This window comes from Mchenga conophoros, linkage group LG1 (assembly GCF_057382185.1).
Source record: "Mchenga conophoros isolate Kocher_MC1m ecotype Shallow Benthic linkage group LG1, M_conophoros_male_GT1.1, whole genome shotgun sequence".
In the NCBI taxonomy this organism is placed as follows: Eukaryota; Metazoa; Chordata; class Actinopteri; order Cichliformes; family Cichlidae; genus Mchenga; species Mchenga conophoros.
In genome coordinates, this window is record NC_140526.1 from 36,232,465 (window position 1) to 36,244,136 (window position 11,672).

General features: G+C 38.8%; 1 protein-coding gene across 1 annotated transcript in view; it reads right to left on the bottom strand.

Annotated features, from left to right (window-relative positions):
- Positions 1–11,469, bottom strand: part of otog (otogelin) — a 60,440-nt gene extending 48,971 nt beyond the window's left edge. The window contains exons 1-13 of the mRNA XM_085245494.1: positions 11,445–11,469; positions 10,666–10,823; positions 9,434–9,555; positions 9,134–9,342; positions 8,261–8,391; positions 8,049–8,155; positions 7,088–7,197; positions 6,419–6,544; positions 6,068–6,176; positions 5,630–5,676; positions 4,476–4,621; positions 1,216–1,348; positions 193–370 (exon numbers count right to left, since the gene is read on the bottom strand). Of these exons, the coding sequence (XP_085101620.1) occupies positions 193–370; positions 1,216–1,348; positions 4,476–4,621; positions 5,630–5,676; positions 6,068–6,176; positions 6,419–6,544; positions 7,088–7,197; positions 8,049–8,155; positions 8,261–8,391; positions 9,134–9,342; positions 9,434–9,555; positions 10,666–10,823; positions 11,445–11,469 (1,601 nt within the window). The remainder of the gene's footprint in view (positions 1–192; positions 371–1,215; positions 1,349–4,475; positions 4,622–5,629; positions 5,677–6,067; positions 6,177–6,418; positions 6,545–7,087; positions 7,198–8,048; positions 8,156–8,260; positions 8,392–9,133; positions 9,343–9,433; positions 9,556–10,665; positions 10,824–11,444) is intronic.
- Positions 11,470–11,672: the final 203 nt, after the last annotated feature.

Sequence of the window (11,672 nt, forward strand, 5' to 3'; positions counted from 1 at the left end):
ATAGAGCTGGGCTTTTGATGCTGAGCCGCCGACCAGTGTGCATTACAGAGAGAGTAAGTGTGAGAGGGAGAGCACTTCACCATCACCTCCCTCTTTGCCTCTGAAACAAGAGCATGCACTCTCTCTGTATTATTGGAGGAGGGGTTAACCAAGAGCGCAAGAGGGATCAAAGGTCAGCCAGCACACACTTACAGGAAGTCGTCTTGAATGTTGCCATTGAAGGTGCCGCACAGCCCCACTGTATCATCCTTCCACAGCTCATCCGTCTGCAGGTAAAGGCGAAACTCCTTCCAGCTGTACTGCAGACGCAGGCCGAACGCCGTCCTCACCTGGACAAACATTGATGATAGCTCCTGGATGTGGAAGAGGTCTGCAGGAGATATATATAGGACATTATTTAGCTCAAAGCTGGTGGTGTGCAAAGCTTGTTCTTTTACTTTATAATTTTTCCCCAAACTATGGATCAAGCTACCAGTGTACAAATCTTCATCTTCCTTGCTTTGTTCCTGGTACACTTTTACATCACTTTGCAAATTATCACTATAGACGGGGCATCAGCAGCACTTGTGCACCAATACTAATTAATTAATTGATTAATTAATTGTAGTTACAAACTCTATAGCGGAATCTTTAATAAATAAAGCATAATTGAGTAAGAATGACGATGAAATTTATATCACTCATATCCAAACACATATTTTAGTGGAATCCAGCTTTTAGGTAGGTGCCAGTGTAGACTGTACAACAGCCTATATCCCAAAAGTATGTCATTCATAATAAAACAGCCATTTCAGTTAAAGCTGTTTGTGGAATTTTATTTGGAACTTGTTTCCTTTTCTTCTTTATGTGTATAAGTACAGTTGTATAAAATGAAGGAATGGAAAATCTGTAACAGAACATAAAGAGCAATAGCTATTAGTGTTTTTATTCATTCAGGTTCAAAATATCAGATCACTCTCAGACGCTGTCAGATAAAGCACACAAAAGCCTGTTGACTTGGTCTGAGCATTACTCATGTAAAATGAGTAATGCTCAGAGGAAAGACATTTTGTGCAACACAATGTAGGAGCTAACCCAGTAAAGTATTGTGAAAAATTTTCATTCAATAGCACAGCTGTCATTCAATCTGTCCCTGCCATAACCCACAGAGTGCTGAATAAAGTCGGGCCCTGGATGAGAACAATGCTGGAAGGTGATAAAAGATGAGGAGGTTACCATCAGAATAGGGCAGGGAGATGCGGTACTGTCCAGCAATGAAGACCTCTCCAATGTGACTCAGAGTAATTTCTGTTCTTGGATCTTCATCAATTACCAGGTTAACTGACTGTATGCAGGCCCCATCCAGATTCTGCAAATGAGACGAGATGGTCTGATAAAGCGTTCAGACAGTTTCCCAAACAGTTAAGCAGAATGAAATAATGGGAAGAAACACACTCAAATAAAGCACTCTTCCTGAAAAAATGAGGGAAATATAATAAAGAGAGAGGGCTTTAGTCTGTTAGACAGGTTGCTGGTGTGTAGTGATGGAATAAATACCCAAATCTATAAAAATGGAAAATAATATTCTGATTTCAACCTAAGGAAAAGTCTGAAGTCGCACCGTAGCCCCTACAGAGGGTACTATGCATAACCCACCCTACAATGATGTTAGATGGAAAATTTCCACCATTACTGGTAGTTTAATCTGTAGAAACAAATCTCTGCATATGGACATGCAAATTCTGAAGGAAGGGATATTGGTAATCGCTATTTTTTTTGTTGATCAATCACACTTTATCACGCTTTTGTTGCATGCAGGAAAGAAAATGGAGATGCAAGAGACCTGCTTTTGTTCTTATTATTTACCATTTACCAGTATGCATATTTCCTTTTATTTTCTATGAAAAGCTACATATGTAGCAGGCAGAGATGGGCGTTACGAGTAAAGTAAGGGATTACTATTGCAAAAACGGTAATTAGATTACCGTTACTTTCCCGTGGGAACGCTGTGTTACTGCGTTACTAAAACCGTGATTCTTTGCGAGAATGTCTCACGACAGTGACGTAAGCGAGTGCGCCGTTAGAGACAACAGCTGTGTGCAGATCAACAATGGATCACATATCGATTGTGGGAGAGAGTATGAGCGTGCAGCGTTTAAAGCGTGGAAGCACTGACCTTACTTTGAGTTTGATTCCATAAAAAGTGACAAAAACATTAGCGTCCATCATGCGTGGGAAGAAAACTTCTTTTTACAGCGAAAAAAACCCCTAAACTTCCAAGCAAGCACCCAGTGCCCTATGAGGTAATGGGAAACTCACAGAGAAACTCGCGGATTCTTCAACTGACCGCAGCACACCTGCACCAGGGTAAACCTCCGCCTACCGCAGTCCTGCTTTACAGGTGAAAATAGAGCAATACAGCAGGACCACTGAGTCTTTGACTTTATTTATTTTCTGCTGTGTTTTACTTGCATCTATTTGAAAGAGTGAGTGTAAACACAAAAAATATTTTATTTTATGTGCTGGAATGTGTAGAAAATAGGTTTAAATGTTAAACTAATTTATTCAAGTCAGAGAATGTTGCATATAATTAAATTTTTGCTTGATGCATAAAGTTAAAAGATTAAAACTGATAAAACAAGTTTAAAAAAAAGAGACTTTTCCATTTGATTACATTTTGTATGATGGATTATGTAGAAAAAGTAGAATTGGGCTGAAAGATCTATCGCTTTATCACCTCTTCAGGTTGTAAATCGTGTTTTTAAAAAGTAACTAAGTAACTAAGTAATTAATTACTTTTGAAAATAAGTAATCAGTAAAGTAACGGGATTACTTTTTTGAGGACGTAATCAGTAATTAGTTACTGATTACTTTTTTCAAGTAACTTGACCAACACTGGTAGCAGGCTACTGCATACTCATTTAACAAAAACATTAAGGCTCAACTTTAGTAATAGATCCACAGTTTAAAAGCTTATCAGATAATAAAAAGTCGCTAATAATAGAATCAGGTGACAATAGTAGCGAACAGTCTATATGGTATATATGGAAATAAATAATCACAGGCACATGGAACATGCTCTGCAACTCACTGTGCTGATCTGCTGAAATAAATGAAGACACTGTATTTCTTTATCAACAGGGTTTTAAGAAGGCTGGAATGAATGGTTTGGTATGTGAGTTTTAAACTGGCGACTATGTTGCCTGTTCTGTCTGGTTCCATCACTCAACACTGGTGCCAATAAACCTACAATAATAGATTTTTGTTGTTTCTTAAGGGCAGCGGAAACAAGGCTGTAAATAAAGCACTGACATAATATAATGACCCTCTAAGCTGATGAAACTAGCAACTGGTGGTTTCTTTCAGCCCCGCTGCAACTTTTGCAACTCCTCTCCTAAACAGCACTGTGAGAACAGTGGCAGTGAATCAGACCAGCAAAAACACACACATGAAACCAAGTAAGCTTAAAGAATTTCAATCAATCAATCTTTCAGACATACAGGTGACTATGCAGTCCATTGTTAATGTCAAAATGTTTCTTATAGCTATAATGAAGTCATTTTAATTTTATGTGACAGGACAATTCAAGTGTTTTAGGAACTTTCAATGCACAATTATGCAAAACAATCACATAAATACCAGGCATAACTGGTGACAATGGTTATAGCAGTTGACATCTAACAATACCCACTGACAGATATTCCACTCCTTGGGCCAAGCCTTGTTAAAACAGAAAAGTCTTATTTATTATAATGTATCAGCAGATTGTACAGTTTGACTATAAAACTTAATGGAGCTATAAAATATAAATGCTCAAGGCCATCACTAATTCACAAAATCACCCAAGTTACTCTGGCTCACTTTTATTTCAAAAGTAAGGAAGTCTGAGTGAGACAATAAACAACCTGCTGCTATGAATCATCTCTTTCATGAATGGCAAAGCCCCGTAACCAAAAGGTTTTATCATCCCTCCTACTCTTCCCATCATTCACCTCCTGTTTTTGCATAACCTCCTCTCTGTCCAAGCCCCCCACCCTTCCAGTGCCCACTTCACTACAAAGCTGTCCGCAGCTCTGTCAGTCAGGCTAGATAAGGTAATCCTGTTTAGTTGGCTGTTAGAGGTCTCGGGCCTTGGCTCTGACAAGTGGGACATCTCATATCTCCCATCACCTGTCTGCTCAGCAGCTCAAAAGTCTGCCGGGAAACTGAAGGCTCAGAGATGAGGGGGAAAGAGACGAAGCTCTCAGTCTTTTGTAGGTTTTTCTTCATGATCATTATCGGCCAGAGCAGTTGTAGCAAGGCTCTAAAACAAAAATGACCTGGACTGAGGGGAGTATTATGATCTACATGAAAGACAAATTGCACGTATTTGTAAGCCGAGCAAGTGAATAGTTCTGATTGCAGTAGGTAAAGTGGGGGAGTTGTGCAGTCTGTCAAATAGGTAGGAAAATGTAACAATCATGTCAGAACAAGCAAGCAGATGATGTGTAACTCACAGCTCCACAGGCGGTGTTCTGGATGGTTACTGTAAACTTTGCTGAATTGCGACTCTTGGCGAGGACATACTGGCATGTTGCAGGAAAAGTATAGATCCGTCCATCAAAGGACTGAAAATACATGTCGCCTGTCACCGAGCACTCGCCTGCAGACAGAGTGGTACATTTACTGCGAGTGTCCGTGTGTGTACTTCAAACAAAAGTTAATGCAAATGTATCCCGTTCCATAGCACTACTATAGCAATAAATAAACAGTCCTGTACATGTTAATCAATTGACAGTTTATGTTTTTCTCTCTGTGTAAATATCACACCTCGTCTGTTTTTGGTCCACAGCTATTATTGTGAGCTTTCTCCAGCCTTGCTTTGTTCCATATCTAATATAACTGCTTTGCACTTGGTTTTTACAAGGAAGCTTGGTTTTTCTATGCACACGAACCACAAACTTTATTTCCCCCTTAAGTATAAAGATTTTTTTTCTTCCATTCTACCACAGCATTCTTCTGCATATTTCTTTAATTTGTGTCTCTTAAAATCAACAAGTTCAACCTTTAATAACTTGCTACCATTCTGAAAATGTCAAGAATTATTGTTCCTCTTGATTCCATGAGTCCATGCTTTTTTTCCCCATTTCTAACAAGGCAAAATCTGTCCTTCTATTAGAACTTTTGCCTTAGTCATCTTTCTTTTTCAAAAATAAGCATATATTCCAACTTTCTTTTCACTGTCCAACAGGGGCAGGTGTTTTATAGTACCTTACCAATAAACTCTTCTCTTCCCTTAGTACACTGTCTATTCTCTCTTCTCAAAAATAGTTTTCGCACATTACTTAACAATGAACCATCAAAGCCAGAAGTGTTTTGTAAATGCACTAAAGTGACTAAAATCACTCACTAATTACTAAAATTATCCATTTAAAATTTATTTCTTTAGACTTTTGTACTTGGTTTAAGCCACTTTGGCATGTATGACAGCCTCAAGTCTGTTTGGGAATGATTCTCCAACCTAACTCTCACAGTCCCCATCAAACACTTTCATGGAATCATTGTATAGACTGAAAGTATTTAAGTCTGAAATCAAATTCACTGAATCTTGTTGAAAAATTTACTAGTCGAGTATATCAATAAACATTTCCCACAGGGGAAAGGGACAAACCTGGGCAGCTGTAGTCAGTGCAGTTCCACACTCCACCCACGCATGCACTGAAACAGAAAGCAGAGACGTCCACAGGTGGCTCTGGGAACATGAAAGGCTGAGCTAATCAGCAGGATCACTGAAAGAAATTGGACTCACTGCACTCAGGTGGTCAGATCTGAGAAGATTAAAAGGACTGTATGGGGAGCGTAGGATAATATCTTGTCTTTAATACACAATACTGCAATTTTTTATTACACAAGGAAAATCAAAGCTGTCACGTTATGAAGTGTTGCCAGAGATGTTATTAAAAAACTGTAAAAATAAAACACGCCTCACTGTTCCCTAGCTTTTTATGGGATGAAGAGTATTTAAACAGACAAACCAAAGACGTTTAAGTCTCTTCATCCAGATATTTATGATGGCATACAAGGTAACAGAAGTGTTACCACTGCTCACCAGGTGTTGCATTCCTCCTGCAGCGTCTGACCAGATGGATAAAACATACCGTGGTACTCACAGGGACAGTCAGAAGGCATTACACAGCCTCCATCCTCATATATTAGACCTGGGGACAAAGATTAGAGATTCAGATTCAGACTTCAGATCATCTGGGGATGAAAAAAAAATCATAAGACTGATAAGACAGAAAATGCAAATAATGTGTTAAAAGTAAAGTATAGGCAATATAATAACAGTATTTTTTATTATTATGAGATTTATGTTAAGGTCATTACACAAGACAAACTATAAAGATAAGGAACTATTTTGAATAGGAACATAAGAAGCAGAATCTCAACAGACACTCACCATCGGGACAATAGCATCCATCCAGGCAGGTGAGCTTACTGTCAATACACGTTCGCTCCAGGTTGCAGGACTCCGGACAGCAGCTGATACATTCCCTGTGCTGCAGTCCTAGAGAACACCGCTTCACTGGTCACAGAAACAAAACACAACACATACGTCAAAGCTTTAAGTTTGCTTCTGTAAAGCCCAATTACTCTTGCTGCCATGATCACTGAAATACAGGTTATAAACTGAAATTTGAACCTGACACGTCTGCAAAACATAAACAAATGTGCTCAATTAGCACCTTTTCTAGCTAGCTGGTGTTCATTAGCCTGTTAATAACCTGCCCTCCAGTTAACTTCCACACTTAAATATTCTTAATTATTTTACATTAGATAGCCCTTTATAACTATTCTACTAGTATAAATTATTTTAACCCAGCATCTGTGCCTGTAAATTATTCCACATTCATATTTTGTTTTATCTACTATGTTCAGGTAAATCCCTTTTTTATAAATCTTTATAAATCATGTTTTTGGACTTGACTTTTTTTTTTTTAACCTTGTAAATATATCATTTATCATCTGAAATAAAAAATAGAACAATTTCAGCTACAAGTAAAACTAAATGTATCATTTTTCTTCTGTTCGTCCTGGCACACATTTTAAAACACCTGGAAAAACGTACCACACTGAGGAATGTGCTGCCTCCACTCATGCAGTGGGTGGTCAGCATGGGCGCATGCCCGGGCGTACTCGGTGAACACCTGGCATACCACATCACCATTGGGATCCGACCTTCAACAGGGTAAAAAACAAAAAGGAACTCTTTGAGAAGAGCCAGGAGAGGTGTAGCTACAGAGCCAGTTATGCTGAAATGAGACTGTGCAGCTCAAATAAATAACTACTCACCAGCTGCTCTCACCAGTTTCCAACTAGCATACAAAATTAATAAATAAAGCTATATAGTTTTATGCTTATAGTTGGAAAATTGTAGTGTAGCTACGTCAGTCATGACAGTGATGATTTCAGACCAAGTGAATCCTGTCATAAAGTAAATTCTTTCTTTAGTTCTTTAGTTGTAGGAACAGATTGCCATGGCTAATGTTACTCTCAGAGGGGGGTACGTTCAGGATCATGGACGTGAGCCATGAAAGACACAACTGAGTGTCTTTTAGAGTGGGATCATTTTGAACGAGTAAGTAACCAAAGTGCTCACAGTCTGAGGACATGGATTGAAATGCAAAAACTAAAATGTGGGTACATAAGGATATGTGCAAAAAAGGGCTCTCCAACCACCTGTACAGGATGTTACTAATTTTTAGATAATGTTACGTATGTGTCAAACTTTTATGATGTTTTGATTTGCTTCAGAATTAGTATCAGTAATTCAGAACAATGACTCTGCTGTTCATGACAGCAGAGTCATTGTTCATGACTCTGCTGTCATGACTCTGCTGTCATGAACAATATCAGCAGAAACTAAATAAATGTTTCTTCTAATTTTAAAGTAGGAGAAAGATTCCACACATTTCGCAAGGATAAACTATGGATACTAATGGTTCATACCATATAATTTTGACAACACTCAGATTTTTCCTCAAAATGAAACCCTTCCAACAACTAGATCTTAAATCGGTTGCTCTTACATGCAGAGGTCGTTGGAGCAGCTGGCCATGTAGGACAGCGGACTGACAAAGTCATGGCAGCTTTGAAATGGTGGATCCAGCAGCATTGCACACACCTCCTCCACCTTCTGTCACCACAAAACACATAAAAACACTTTTTTACTCATCTAGTAGGTAATTTTCTCAGTTTCATTTCACTCATCTCGCAGTTGCTGTTTTATTTGACACCTTACCAGTAAAACATGAGATTCGACTGTAGCACAAGGTGAAGGGAAGCCAGAAGGCACCATAGGACATCTTTCCTCATGTGGATGTGTCTCTACCCAGCTATTCCCAAACATTTCAATTTCATGAGTCAGCACGCCTAAGAAACAGATATCATGTCTGTTTAATTATGTCAGTAGTTTTGCCTCCTTTACACTTCTTCACATCTGGAGTTCAGTTGAGTGTTTTAAAAGAAAAAGTGAGCCGTGTCTTTTCTACTTCATGGTTCAAGGATCACCATCAGTTTTAACCTTGACCTTTCACTTTTTAGCTGAATGTTAAACTTATAACCACTGCTTACCAGTCATGGCTCAGCAGAGATGGCAAAAGTACACAGATTCATCACTTAAATAGAAGTACAGATACTTAATTTTTTTCAATAATCTGTTTCATGGACATAACTTCTTTACTCAAGCAAAAATTAAAAAGTACAGACTCTGAAATTAAAAAAGTATTAAAAAAGAACTAGCTCCTTTTCTATTTTTTGCCAAGTTAACTAAAACTCATGTCATATAAATACTGTAATAAAAAGGAATACAGACTTCATCTCTTATAATTCTAATGAACGTACTCAACTTGTATTGTATGTGTCATGAAGAACAAAAGCAGATAAAAACAAAGAGATTTTTTTTAAAAAATCTATCTCTATTTGCTGTTGCCTGCATTGTAGAGGGTGGCTTTGCTTCCTCGCCTAAAGAGAAAAATTTGTATACTCAAGGGTTAAATTGGAATTCAACTGGTGTGAGAAACCCTAAGATCAGCTGCTGCTCTTTGTGGATTTACACAACTGAAAGAGACATAAGCAGATGCTACATGAGCAATGAGACTGAAAATGATCTCACCATAGCTCATCTTCAGGTCATCGTGGACGTCGGCATTAAAGTTACCACATAAGCCGCAGGTTCTGCCCACAAACTCTGGACTGAGCTTGATGTAGACAGAGCCGCTTCGTCCCTCCCATGCCAGCGTGAAGCCGTGCTGCTGCGTTACTAGCACGTACTGTGAAATCTGCTCCAGCTGCAGGTCGTGGATGTGATGAGGCAGCTGCAAACTAAACACAAACAGGGCGATTCCAGTATCATATAAACACCACCTTACCTGAAGAGATGTAAAATAAAACATACAGAGAGAAAGCAGCTAACCTTTGGCCTTTGAAGGTCACATTGGTGGCATGTAGCCTGACTTCTCCCTCCCATGGCAGGAAGAGGCTGACAGATCTTTGGCAAGTGTAGGGGTCTGAAGTACAGGCCGGGTCGTTGTGGACCTACAAACAGAGAGGTGGGACATTAATTTAAAACAGGTGTGGGTTCATTACGGATCTGCGCACAAATAAAAACTGTGTCATTGAAAATGTCACAATTTTCATGTTATTCTTGGCCTGTCACAGAATTCTTATAATGCACATTTAATTTTTTTTTCTAGTCTAATTCTTTTTTAGAAACTGTCCGGGGAATGAAAATCAAGCCAAGTTATATATTCTTAGCTTGTTGTAAAACAGTAGTAAGACTCTCCTCAAGTCAGATTTACCTCAACAATACAAGATATTTGTAAATGAATTTAAGCTACCTATCCAAGGAATCAGCCTTCATTGCGACATAGGTCGACATAGAACTTACAAGGAAAAGTTTTGGACCAAAATGCACAAACCTTTAGGGGTTTCGTTCAAATCCAGTGCTGAAAATAGTCCATAACAAATGTATTATTTGCACAAAAAAAAAAAAAGAAAAGAAACTGAATCCAGCTATTTTAAAAAATTACATAGAAATAGCATTTCATTTACATTCATTTAGAACCAATGGACCAAATAGTTCTAAAAAGCAAAAGTATTTAAAAAGCTGAAACGTGATCCTAAAAGTAACACACACACCTGCCACTTTGTAACATTTTTGAGTGCGTCATTTTATCTGCTACAAAGGAAAATGTCATCTCCTCTCCTCGTAACATGCTCTGTTAGGATTGCTGCACTGTGTTTTCATATGTTATCATTACTGAACTTCATTATTTAATTAATCCAAACTACATTTGGATCTTCTAATGTCCCCTGTTTAGGTTGGTTTTTCCCTACACAGATAAGGTATCTGTTGCCTGTTCGGGGGAACAAAGTCCTAGTCTGTTGCAGATACTTTCAAGGCACAGTGGGTAATTGCAGCATTTAATGGTAATTGACTCTAATAACCAGATAGCTTTCACTAATGTTCAGAGTAGATCTTTTCCTCAGGCTGAGTCTGAAAAAAAAGAATGTGTTTTGGGGCAGGAGGCCACAGAGTCCAAATTTTCCCCAAACTGGAGGCAGGCGTTGAACCGAAAACTACTGGGCAGCTGCTCACCTGGAGGTTTTATTTCACCCCAGCCCAGGTCCATGTGGACGACTCACCTGGACAACAATGCTGGCCTGGGTGGTTTCCTCACAGTCCCTCAGTAAAGTATAGGCGCACCGGCCTGGGAGGTAGTAGTAGAGGCCGTCAAAGGTCTCAAAGTTGTACTGACCCCACGTCCTGCATGTCATCTCCCTCTCAAAGCCAGAATTTGGAACTAGGAATATAAACATGAAAATTTCTCTTTTCATATCACTTAATTAGCCATTAAGACACAGAAATGCTACAAAACACCCTAACAAAGCTTTTCAATTTAGCACCTTTTAGTATTTATTAGTGTTGTATTTTTGTCCACTTGTTAAATGTACAGTACTGTGTAAAAGTACTGAGTCACCCCTTTTCCTTTTTATACTTTGCTAGGAAAATGGGAGATAGGTGAAGCAATGCAGTGAAAGATGCACAAACATACACGGAAATAAACTATATAAGGCAAAAGCAGGCATTTTGTTATGTTCTCTGTCAAGATTATCCCACGCTGCCTCAATAATATTGAGGTGCAGACATTGGGGAGGCCAATCCATGACTGACACGTTACACTGTATGTTTTTTTATCCAGGTTTTCACTCCAATGTCTTTTATGGCATGCAGAAAAAAAAGGCTGTTCACAATCAGTGAATCAGAATCAATAGCTTCCAGATAGTATTGGATGGCAGAGCAAAATCTGACAGTAATTTTCTCTATTCATAATTCCATTAATTTTGACAAGATTCCCAAACCCCAAACTATTACAGAGCTTCCATTATACTTTACAGATTGCTGTAGACACTCACTGCTGCACCTCTCTCCTGATCTTCTCCATACATACTGATAATGAGCTGAACCAAAATGTCAAATCTGGACTTCTGACTCCATCAGACCTGTTAACACTATTTTTCACTCCAGTTCTTGTGTGATTTGGCATACCTCATCCTTTGATCCATTTCCCTTCCTTAAGATCAGCTTCTGACAGCCACCCTACCACTGAGACCATTTCTGATCAGGCTTCAACAGTAGGTGGACATCTGGA